Genomic DNA, 11639 nt, shown 5'->3' with positions numbered 1-11639 from the left:
CGCGCCGACCACGCAGGGTGAGACTCTGCGGAGGGCTTCTCTAATCGCGCCAATCTGAGACCCGAAATGAGCTTGTTTTTTTTCTGGAGACTTGGCCTTGGAACTCCGGATGAAGTCCTGCACCTACCCCCGCTAACCACCTCAAAAACCCCAGTGCCGCCTCCCTTTCCCCCTCCTACGCCCCTTACGCTTTCGTAGAGCAAGTATAAAAGAATGCGGAGTGGAAAAGCTGCACTGCAGAACAGGCGTGGATGGACGCACATCCATTGTGTTGGTGTTGATTCCTTCTCAACTTGCGCGGACCTCTGATTCTTTCTTTCTTTCTTTCTTTCTTTCTTTCTTTCTTTCTTTCTTTCTTTCTTTATTTATTTATTTATTTATTTATTTATTTATTTATTTATTTATTTATTTATTTATTTATTGGTGGCGTCGGCACCTTGAATTTCGCGCACCAGTCTTCGTGACGTCGCAGATCTTGACGTTGTCTGCAAGGACTTACATAGTTTCTAATCGATAGAAATGAAATAAGCTGTCCTCCGAGTGAGCCAGAGACCTCACTTAACCAACTTTCAGGAAGTTTGGTTCAGCCAACGGGACAAAAATACGAAAAAACACGTGGAAATTCGCCACAACACCATCAGAAACTTCGGGCAGAAATTCATGTGAAACTTTTGTCGTTGACTTTCTCATCTATTAATAAATCTATGAAGGTGAAGTTAGCCAGATGTTATAATTGATCAGTCGAAACTAATTTCTTGTTTCCCTTTAGTGTCTCTTTAACCTCCTCAATGTCTTTGATTGATTATGTTCATTTCCTTCGTTGCACTGCTACATGCAACATGGTTTAGTGTGCTGTACATATAGTTGGGAAAATGGTTTAATACTTCCAAGCTGGTGAGGTGCACTTGGCTCCTTCTTCCTCCTCCTCCTGTGGTGATCGCGAGGTGGGCGCGCGCCACGCGCTGCCCAACGCCAATCAAACGGCAAAGTGCCGCCACACCAGTGGGGAACCGGATCTTCTGCGGCCGTGGCGCACTGTGTTGCGTGTAGTGCGCGCATGCTCGGGAGCCACCGCCGCTGACGGTGGCGTTGGCCGCCGCTGGTGGGCACGCCGGGTCACGACGGGGTCCGCCGGAAACGCGCCCCCGCCGTGACCCCGGGGTCACGTGGCGTGGCCCGGACCATAGAGTACCGACGACGACGCCCCCCCGTGTCCGGTAGGATTCTTCGTTCAGTCGGAAAGCAATGCGGCTGAGCCTACCGTGCCGGAAGAACGGCGGCAAGACGCTTGCGCAGTGAATCGGGCACAACTGACTGTGTCGGTATGGTAATAATCACCGCTACGAATGCAATGATGATGCTCATGATGAACCAGTATACTGCGCAACGGATTGAACCTGACGGTTGCGTAGCCTGTCATTGCTGCGCCTGATTTATCCTTCTGTGCGGTCCACCGACGTGGATCAGTGGCTGGGGTGCTCAGCTGCAGTGCTTACCCAGAGGTCGCCGGTTTGACCCCCGTCGAGGTGGTCGTATTTCGATGGCGACGGAATGATTGAGCCTCATGTGCTATACGACAGCAGTGCACGTTAAAGAACGCCAGATGGTCGAAATCTCCGTAACCATCTACAACGGCGTCTCTCATAACTATATCGTGGTTTTGGGATGTAAAACCCCTTATGTTATTATTATTATTATTATTATTATTATTATTATTATTATTATTATTATTATTATTATTATTATTATTATTATTATTAGGTTATTGCATGATACACAGTAGCGTATCCTGTGAAAACGCTTTCAATAGGGGTTCTAAGATAACTTGTGGGACGTATACAAAAGAGCAGTCAGTCTCGCGATACCTGTCATTCAGTGTTCGCTTTGAGATGAATGGCACTGCAGACATCGAGCGACATCAACGGACTCCCATCTCCTTTGGAAATGACTCAAACGTGCTCGCCCCGTTGGTATCTATACGCCAGTCGTTCGGGCTCCATTTGTACATTTCCCTTTTATTAATCACCAACGCGGCGAAATGTGGCGACGCCCTTTCACAGCGGCACGCATGCGCGCCTATACGTACTATCTATCCACGGCCATGGCTGCACACCCCGTGGCCGCCTCTTCAACAAGTGAGAATTCCACGCATGTCACGGCCGCACTATCCCCAGTTTCACGCCAAGCCAATCCACCGGTCACGCGCCCGCCCTCGATCCATCCCCGGTTCACGAAGTTGCGCTGCAAAGACAAGTCATTCTCTTCTACTTTCTCTCTCTTTTTTTCTCCATTTCTCTTGCCAAATCATATACACCCTTAGTAAATGTGCTTGTGGAGCGATTTTCGTCGTTGCATAACTTCCCTCCACCCTCTTCATTTTTTTTTTGTGTATGTTTCGAACGTAACAACGCGGAGACTGTTCGAAGTTCGAACGAAGAAACGCGCGCATATAGCTGAGCAAAACGAGGGTCACGAAAAGCGTCGCGGGAATTTCTCTGAATGAAAGCACCTTCCTTTCGTCCTCCGCACTTGTCCTTCAACCCTCCAGCAGCTCCTCTCCTCTTTCGTGTACAGTCTGGTCATACGCCGTCTCGAAGCTCGAACTGTGCCCCGACCTGATCGAACGGCGAAGCAAAATCGGAATCGGAAACAGTGCGGCCGCTTCGTGCACGCGCGAATGCTTACAAATAATAACACGGCAACGAAGACCCGTGGAGAAGAGATGGAGTCGAGACTAAAAGCTTTGTGTGTAAGGGGAGAGAACGTATAAGGGGGGGGGGGGAGGGTGCAGTTCGAGAACGAACGGACGTTTATAAACGCCCTCGCCACTGACGACGACAGATGCCCCCTTCTTTACGCCACAGTTTTGTTTCGTTCACTTTCCGTCCCCTTACAACGAAGCCGAGCGTAGTAACGCCGCGTAGTATCGCTTTTTATTAGTTGTTGAGCTGCTTTTTGCCGTCGAGCAGTGGCATCCCGCGGCGCAGCACGCTCCTAGGGGGCGTTGCTATCACGCCGCACGCGCGCCCTCTGCGTGCCGCGCGGTGGAGGATCGGTAAAGCCCCGTGCTGCAACAGAGGAAGGGGCGCTGAACACAGACCCACGGTGGACGCGCAACTTCTGAAGCAGCCGGCCAAAGAAGCCACCGACTAGAAGCCGCGGGGGCTACATAAGCCACCGAAGCTTAGTCCCGCAAGCTTGCACTGCGCTATTAGACGAGAAAAAGGAAAAAAAAAAGTAAAAACACGCGAAACATTGATTGAAATAGGGGTTCCAAAATTATTCCTTGTAGTATGAGAGTGCGCGCATTGGCGGCGTCGTGACCCCGGCAACCTGCGGCGATGTAGGCTTTCACGAGGTCCATACTCGCCGCATCCGTCGTAGACTGCCCCCTCTTTCTTTTTTTTTTACTTCGTTTTTCGCGCATACTCACTCGCTCACAGCAGCAACACACGAATGCTCGCCGCCATCACATTCAAAGCGTGCGTCGGTGTACATGCGCTGATCACAGCTTGCAGCCTTCATCGTAGCGAGAGCCACAAGCCAACCACCCCTGGCTGGCTCTCAACGAAGCTTCACCACCAGTATGCACCTCCTCCCCTCCTCTTGCTCCTCACGCCTCCGCAACGGACCACAGTTTCGCGTCCACCACTGCAGGCAGTGCATTTTTTTTTTTTAAAGCTATTCTCGTTCCTTACTTTTACGCTGCCCTCGGAACTGTGTACGCGCATGCCAGAGTGAGAAAGAAATGAACAGAGGATAAAAATATTCCTCGCCATATTCGTCGGGTGCCGAGATGCCCCCGCAGGGAAGCATATCCTGCCGCCGCCACGCTCTTTGAAGAAGGCGGATGGCGACTTGACCCGACCCCGCCGCGGTGGTGCGCGCAGAGCGCCACGAGTACATAGTTGATGGAACGTGCGTAAGCCGACGATGCCATATCGCGGGAAAAACAAAGACACAGAAAAAAATTTTGTGGTAGGAAATATGTATTTGAGAATGCGGCTATAGCTACTTTCTATGCGCGCACCTATACAAAAATAAGTGAACGTTGATTTGGTGCGGGATATTTCTTTGCACGCACACTTGGCAAGACGAGCGTCCTTTTTATCAAACACCCATTAATATAAGAATAGTCGCCCCCACAGGAGAAATTGTTATGGTACTGTTTTTAGATTATTATGTACGCAAGCCCAGATACTCCATATCGTTTGTAAAGTCTGTTAGCCAATAGTAGAGGCTTTGCTAATTCGCTATACAATTTTTTTACTACACCAAACGAAAGCTCAATGCATGAGTGCGATGTTCTGTTGTTCAGTACAAAGGTGCGGGTTCGACTCCCGTGTAACAATGGTAAATCAAAACATATGGCACAACGTTTTGAGGCTGGCATGATGGTTCAACTACTTGTCCGCAAATGCCGACCCGTATCGAGTCCAGACAGATATACGACTATAAATGAAAAAATAATAATTACAAATTACTCTAGTCTTGTACCAAGCCGTGCAAGGCTTGAAGCATCGAGACTGAATGATGAAAACTTCTCTGGTTGCCTCTACGATGTTACAATGCCTTAGCTACATGGTTCATGCTCTAGGTCGCTTGTAGGTTGATGCCATAGGCATCAGCTAGGTGATGCTAGATTGTTGGTACGCTGATTCTCGGTGCACAGACGTCCGAGTGAAACCACATGCAGTCACACACATGACACAGATTTTTAAACTCCAGCGACAGAAACTCCTCGCGCTGATACCAAGCGTTTTCACTAAGACACTATAACTAGCCTCGCAGACACTTTAAGCGTAATCTATCTATCTATCTATCTATCTATCTATCTATCTATCTATCTATCTATCTATCTATCTATCTATCTATCTATCTATCTATCTATCTATCTATCTATCTATCTATCTATCTATCTATCTATCTGCCTGTCTGTCTGTCTGTCTGTCTGTCTGTCTGTCTGTCTGTCTATCTATCTATCTATCTATCTATCTATCTATCTATCTATCTATCTATCTATCTATCTATCTATCTATCTATCTATCTATCTATCTATCTATCTATCTATCTATCTATCTATCTATATATCTATCTATCTATCTATCTATCTATCTATCTATCTATCTATCTATCTATCTGTCCATCTATCTATCTATCTATCTATCTATCTATCTATCTATCTATCTATCTATCTATCTATCTATCTATCTATCTATCTATCTATCTATCTGAAAAATGTAAAAAATATGTGCAGTCATTAAAAAGCTTAACACGAACGCTGCACAACGCTTGATTTGAACTAGTTTAACCGGTGCCAACTGCGGAGCACCAGAAGCTGTTGCCGAGATAATACGACGGTATGCTTGGATAGTATGTCGGCATGCGTGTCTATAGTTCCCACCTTTCACCGCCGTTAGTTATGGGCACTGCGGCCCAACCCTCGCTAAACATTGCCCAAACTAAGAAAATTACGCCCAGTGAATTTAACGTGGCAACCTTTTCTGGTCAGATAGTGCTCAAAGTGTGTCCCTCTGTTACTATTATTTATTAAGTATCAAACTCAAGGCAAATTTTATTGGAGATTAAGTCACCGATACTAGCCTCTGTATATATAGGTTATTTAATCAGAAACAACTTTATTTTGACTTATGATTAACGTGCGTAGGTTTCCACCTTAACTCAAAAGGGTGCGCGAGTGCCGCTCCTTCAATCCGGTAGTGGAGGTGGCTGCCTACTACTACTACTACTACTACTACTACTACTACTACTACTACTACTACTACTACTACTACTACTACTACTACTACTACTACTACTACTACTACTACTACTACTACTACTACTACTACTACTACTACTACTACTACTACTACTACTACTACTACTACTACTACTACTACTACTACTACTACTACTACTACTACTACTACTACTACTACTACTACTACTACTACTACTACTACTACTACTACTACTACTACTACTACTACTACTACTACTACTACTACTACTACTACTACATACATACATACATACATACATACATACATACATACATACATACATACATACATACATACATACATACATACATACATACATACATACATACATACATCGCGAACGCACGACACACGTCTTAAGGTGCTTCACCCCTAATTCTTTTTATAATGGCTGCAGAAGTCTGTTTAAATAGGGAAATTCACGCCTGGAAGTTGTGCACACACAATAACGGTGGCTGTTCTTTTCACTCGTCTCTTTTTTTTATGTCTTAAGGCAACGATTTCACGTACGGTGAAGCTACGCTTGCATTCTATAGTGCTTCCTGTGTTGGAGCAGCTGGGTTATGTGAGGAGGCAATCAGGAGTTCCTTATGGACGGATGCCAAGAGAGGCGTGCGACCTAATCCACACGTCCCTTTTGCGTCGTCCATATCAATGTCCCACATAACGACGCAGTATATATTGAGCCTTCTGAATATCTCAGAAACCTTCGATGACAGCGACATAGGATTTTCGTAACTGATCCAGTTATTCGCCAGGCCCTTGTAGGAGCAAATCTCCTTGAAGTCCATGTACGCGCTGTGGTCGCCAAGCACGCATACCTCGTAGAAGGCCATGCGACCTCTCGTGCCAGTGAAGTTCCCTTCGATGCCTGGTCCGAGAACTCTTGCGGGCATCAAGTCCCTGTCTGGGGAGTTCACTATGCCAAGGCGAAACGACAGCGCGGCTAAAGACAGGCTGAAGCAAATCTTTTGCGTCGTGTATGGAGGCACGTCTTCGACGACGTCAGTGAGAGCGCTGATCAGAGACGGGCCTTCGCTATTGAAGGGCGAGGCGCAATGCGTAGCGTTCTCGTACGGGCCGTGAATGTCGTGCGTTTGGACGATCAAGTAATCGACATTAGCCACGAGGTTGTCTAGCGCGTAGCCGGGCCTCCGAGACTTGAAGGGTGGAATTGTCAGCGCAATCGTGTAGTTGCGCGACAGTGTCAACCTGAGCTTGTCGACGAGCTTCGAAAGCCACGCCGCGTCATGCGGAGAACCGCAGCGTCCGGCGTCCGCAATGGTCCAATGAACGTGCACTCCGTCGTAGTCGTTTTCGGTCAGCCAGGACAACACGTTCTGCGAGAACTTGGCCCTTCGCACCGCCGACGAGGCGAGGATACTTAAGTTAGCGCTGCCCCTTTCGTACTCTCCAAATGACACGAGAACTCTCAGGTGCTGATACTTTGTTTTGAGAAGGGCCAAATTCTTGAAGCCCTCCTTGACCAGATCGAAACCGGGATCAGCACTGGCCAAGTCATCTCCGGTGACCTTTGCGGAGGCGTAGACGACGTGCGTACAGAGTCTACCATTGATGAGACCCGTGCGAAAGGCCCACTCCTTGTCCCTCTTGTAACTACTGTGGTTGAAGATGCAGAAGATCGGGCCTTCTACCAGTTGAGCAGTGGGGTAGTCTTCAATGGGATCCGTGAAAGGCGGCTTCCAGGATGACTCTGGAAGCGCTAGAGGCTTACGACACTCACTCGTCTCCCAGTACGGCACTTCAGGTGTTTTCGTGGATGTGGAGGCGACGCTGCTATCGGAATGACGCAATGATGGCACTGGCTTGGTGGAGTGGGCCCACCTTTCTTTCCATTCCAAGGCGTGCTCCATCTGGTCACGATACATCTGGTAGTTGCGAGCTAGAGCGATAGCTGCCACTCCTAAGGGAAACGCCAGAACGGCCCAAGCTATGTTGGCGAAGAACCAGATGTAGTACATCTTGCGGTGATGCTGCAGGGGCGTCTTCCCATCTCTAGATCTCGCTGTTCTTCGGGTCGCTTTCGTTGTTTGCAGCAGCTTGCGAGACGAGTGTGACACGGTTGGTTTTTTGTCCAGATTTTCGTAGCACACATCCATGATCGCGCTGGTCAGCTCTTCTTTCTCGGGGCCCGAAGCGCACGAGATAATCACAGGGCTTGTGTTTAAATTTGATTTCCTTCAACCGGTAGTCTAACGTTGTAAAAAACTTTCCAGAGCCCGCTAAAATATATTTTATGTTAAACAGCCTGATTCGTTTTCAGCCGTATAAATTTCAAGAATTCGAAACCCACGCCGCTTGGCAGTCTCGTGAAATCGCAATCAAACAATAGAAGACCTTAGTAGCCCCATTACGAAAGCTAGGAGTACAAGTAAATCTACCAGTAATTTTATCGCTTGGCAGAACTTCATTTGGGTACTGCCACAGGGATATATGCTCCACTGTGTTTGATTACATCCACGCAACTAAAATATTACCGTGCTAGTGACATAACCTTTTCAGAGCTTTAGTTTAAAATTCGTAGCTATGTCTATCAAAAACAAGAGATGGTTTGACCGCTTGCTCAGCAAACATTTTTTTGGTATTATTGTTTTTAAACTACCTTTCAGATTGCCTTCATTTTCATTTTAGTTTCATTTAAGTATCCTGCCGCCCGGTTCTTGGCCCATCCCCCTCTGTGGGTGAGCGCCATCCATCAGAGGTCATCAGCATCATCAGCAAGACCTCTTTCTAGTGGCAAAAAAAAACAGTTAGGGTTGTCTCTGACGAGGTTTGCGAGCTTCCTCGTTACAAGATGAGTCCTCCGTGAGCCTATTATGTTTTCAAGGCTCCACATCGAAAAGCACGGCTCGAAAAGGTGAGGTTTTAGCAACATTTTTTCCTGGTGATGTGGTTTAGCCTCCTGCCCATTTGGTTGGTACACCTTTTGTAACTGACCGATTTCAAGGTTTCAGACGTAATGGCAAACGCGCTTTGAGTGTAGTGACGCGCCAATTGCCGTATCATATGATTCATATAAATTACTGCTACCGCCAATGCTGCCACTCAGATTCAAAGGGGAAGGTGGGGGTGGAGGGTGTTTACACCCATTCCACGCTCATTCGTCGTTGATGTATGCTTTCAGGAAGACGACATATCAAGCATTCCAATAAGCATCCACCGTCCCCACCCTTTCCCTAAAAATAAATAAATAGATGAAAAATTTTTCACGTCACTACGAATTTTATACCTCGTCTAATTACGACATCAGTCAATGCTATTCACTATGTAAACATCGCTGTTTAAATAGTGAAATAAATAATGGCACATAAATAGCGCTTGGATGATCCCACTCTTACTGAGAAACGTAAGAAAACGTATGGCACTACGAAAACCACATACTTCAGTGCAGGAAGTGTTCCCAAAGTAAATTTCCGTGTACCTTTCAAGCTTTTTGCTCCTATAAACAGAGCAGGTCTTTTTACAGTGTCACACGAATCACTTTACAATTCTACATACATAATCACTATCTGCCAAGTTCATTCGCCTTCTAAATAAATATAAAAGCTCTTCTATTCAGTGGTACTTCGTCTATTTATACACTTTATATTCTTCTGACGCCGCTCGCAGTCATTCCTTTGACGCGCTCAAGGTGGAAACGCTGGCCAAATTGGACGAAGGCCTCGAATCGATCAAGTTCCTTCAGCGGCTGGGCCAAGTCCACATGAGCGAGTCGCAGTTCAGCGCCCTCCTCCAGGTCTCGAACGACTTCTTGTGGACCAAGACCACCATCGAGCGGGCTTTCCGGAAGTACCCGCGCAGCAGCGCCTCCAACGCGGACAAGAGAATGTTCCGCGAGCTGCTCATCCTGCTCTACAAGTACGTCACCAAGAGCATCATCATGCTCCTCACGCAGGTCGGCATCCGATGTCCGCAGAACGCCAACGCCGAACTGGGTCACGTGCTCGAACTGATGCTCAAGAGCGTCCAGAACACGACCCACCACGAGTCCCTGCACCCGACGCAAAGCAAGTTTGCGGTCATGAGCGTTCGCCTGCTGGCCAAATCGCCGCGGCCCAAGGACGCCGATGTAGAGTTCACGATGGTCATGAAGGCAATGAGGAAAGAGCTGGCCCAGCGCAAGAACACTATCAAGGCCAGCTCGTGGCTGTCGCTTAGTACGAAGCGGTGATGATACTGCGTGTAGTGCGTGGCGTATATTGATGCCAAGTTCACGACAACGTGCGTACCAGTTGGTGGAACGAGCTGGTCCAATATCGTAACTGTTTTCGCAATTTGAGTGCTTGTGATGTGTGGTGCGCGTTCAAAGTGCGCGCCTTTGGAAAGTGCGCGTCACAAAAACAGAAGAGAACAGAGTGCACGCGCGGTGCTGCCTAGACAACGACGAAGACGACGACAGTGAAGATGTCGCGTGCATGAGGACGCGTGGCATCCCGTGAACAAAATAAAAGATAAGGTAACCAATGATCATAGACCACGGAGATTTCAAGGCCCAATGGCTGGGTACCACGAAAGTACAGAATCTCCAATGAGAACGAGACAAGTGGGCCAGAGCTGAAGCAGGAGCCTGAGCAGACCAGAGCAAGGGGAATTCGAAGAAGACGGGGCAAGCGGAAGGTCGTCACCAGACCGGGCGCTGAAGATGGGCCGTCGGGCGTAGGACCCGAGCCTGCAGGTCTTCAACCGGCCGGGGCCTCCTGCCGTCGTGTTCCCGCTCCAAAGGACCGTGGCCATCCGGTCCTGAACTCCTTTCCAGGGCCTGCGGACTTTGGTTCCGGCAGGCGAGCTACAGCCGTTGGGTTCCGGGCCCGAGCTGTGCGCCCAGCTGCTTGACTAGGTCGACCCTGGTTCTCTGACGCGTCACCACCAGCCTGCGTTCTCTCGTCACAGACGGGTCCACACTCCTAAAGCCAGAGCCACCACGTTCCGGCCTGGTTTCTCGACGTGTCGTCAGCAGCCAGCGTTCCTTCATCCCCGTCCTGCCCGCGTCCTGAAGCCGGAATCACCGCGTTCCGGTTTGCTCATCGTCGGCGGAATTCAGCGTGTGGGTGAGACCGAACAGATATCTTGCGCTACTCCCATCACTCAGCCCCTTTCGAACGTTAGGTTTAGTTACTGACTTTGAACGTTCTTGTTGGGTGTTTACAGATGTGTTTCGTCATGTCCAGTCAACTGTTTATTAAGTGTTTTGTTTTGTGAGGAATCTTTGCCTTTTTACTTTTCAATTAAACTTTTTGTGTGTTTCTTGGAAACCGAACGGCTTTGTCCTTATTAACAAAACTCTCTGAGGCTCAGCCCGGGAGAAAAACAAATCAGCAACAAGAACCCGCATCACAAATTGGCGTCCGCAGCGACAGGACAAAGTCGTTTGTTTTTCCAGTAGATTTTTTGACGCGGTTAACACGATGACGAACACGTGGGAGTTAATTGAGTTGGCGGATAAAATGGGACTGACGGGAGCGGAGTTTAGAGTATGGTACGAGGAGCGGATGGAGAGGGAGCGTGAGCAACGGGCTGCGGAACGAGAAGCTCGAAAGGAACAGTTGGAACGGGAGACGCAGGCCAAGAAGGAGCAGCTTGAGCTCGAGACGCGCGAAAAAGAAAAACAGCTCGAACTGGAGACACGCGCAAAGAAGCAGCAGCTCCAACTAGAGAGGGTGGATTTCGAGCGGCGACTCGAGCTTGCCCTGGCAAGAACGGGGAAGCTGGGGATACAGAGGAGTGAACGAGTGGCTGAGGTGTGCTCTGACAGCAGTTACGTCACGAGCGATTTGAATTTATATCAGGCTGACCCTGTACCACCTCATGACCTTTCGCTAGAGAGTGAAACTA

The 11639-nt window shown here is 48.3% G+C and overlaps 2 protein-coding genes across 2 annotated transcripts; one reads left to right on the top strand and one right to left on the bottom strand.

Annotated features, from left to right (window-relative positions):
- Positions 1 to 6316: 6316 nt before the first annotated feature.
- Positions 6317 to 7879, bottom strand: LOC119173982 (chitinase-like protein 4). Its single transcript, XM_037424763.2, has one exon. The coding sequence runs from the start codon at positions 7766 to 7768 to the stop codon at positions 6317 to 6319; it is 1452 nt and encodes a 483-aa protein (XP_037280660.2). The 5' UTR covers positions 7769 to 7879.
- A 744-nt stretch (positions 7880 to 8623) lies between these two features.
- LOC119173983 (uncharacterized) lies at positions 8624 to 10085 on the top strand. The gene is made up of 2 exons (XM_037424764.2): positions 8624 to 8664; positions 9417 to 10085. The coding sequence occupies exons 1-2, from the start codon at positions 8624 to 8626 to the stop codon at positions 9976 to 9978; spliced, it is 603 nt and encodes a 200-aa protein (XP_037280661.2). The 3' UTR covers positions 9979 to 10085.
- Positions 10086 to 11639: the final 1554 nt, after the last annotated feature.

Source organism: Rhipicephalus microplus, chromosome 5 (assembly GCF_043290135.1).
Source record: "Rhipicephalus microplus isolate Deutch F79 chromosome 5, USDA_Rmic, whole genome shotgun sequence".
Lineage (NCBI taxonomy): Eukaryota > Metazoa > Arthropoda > Arachnida > Ixodida > Ixodidae > Rhipicephalus > Rhipicephalus microplus.
The sequence above is the reverse complement of the archived record's forward strand: the minus strand, read 5'-3'. Positions and strand labels throughout refer to the sequence as shown.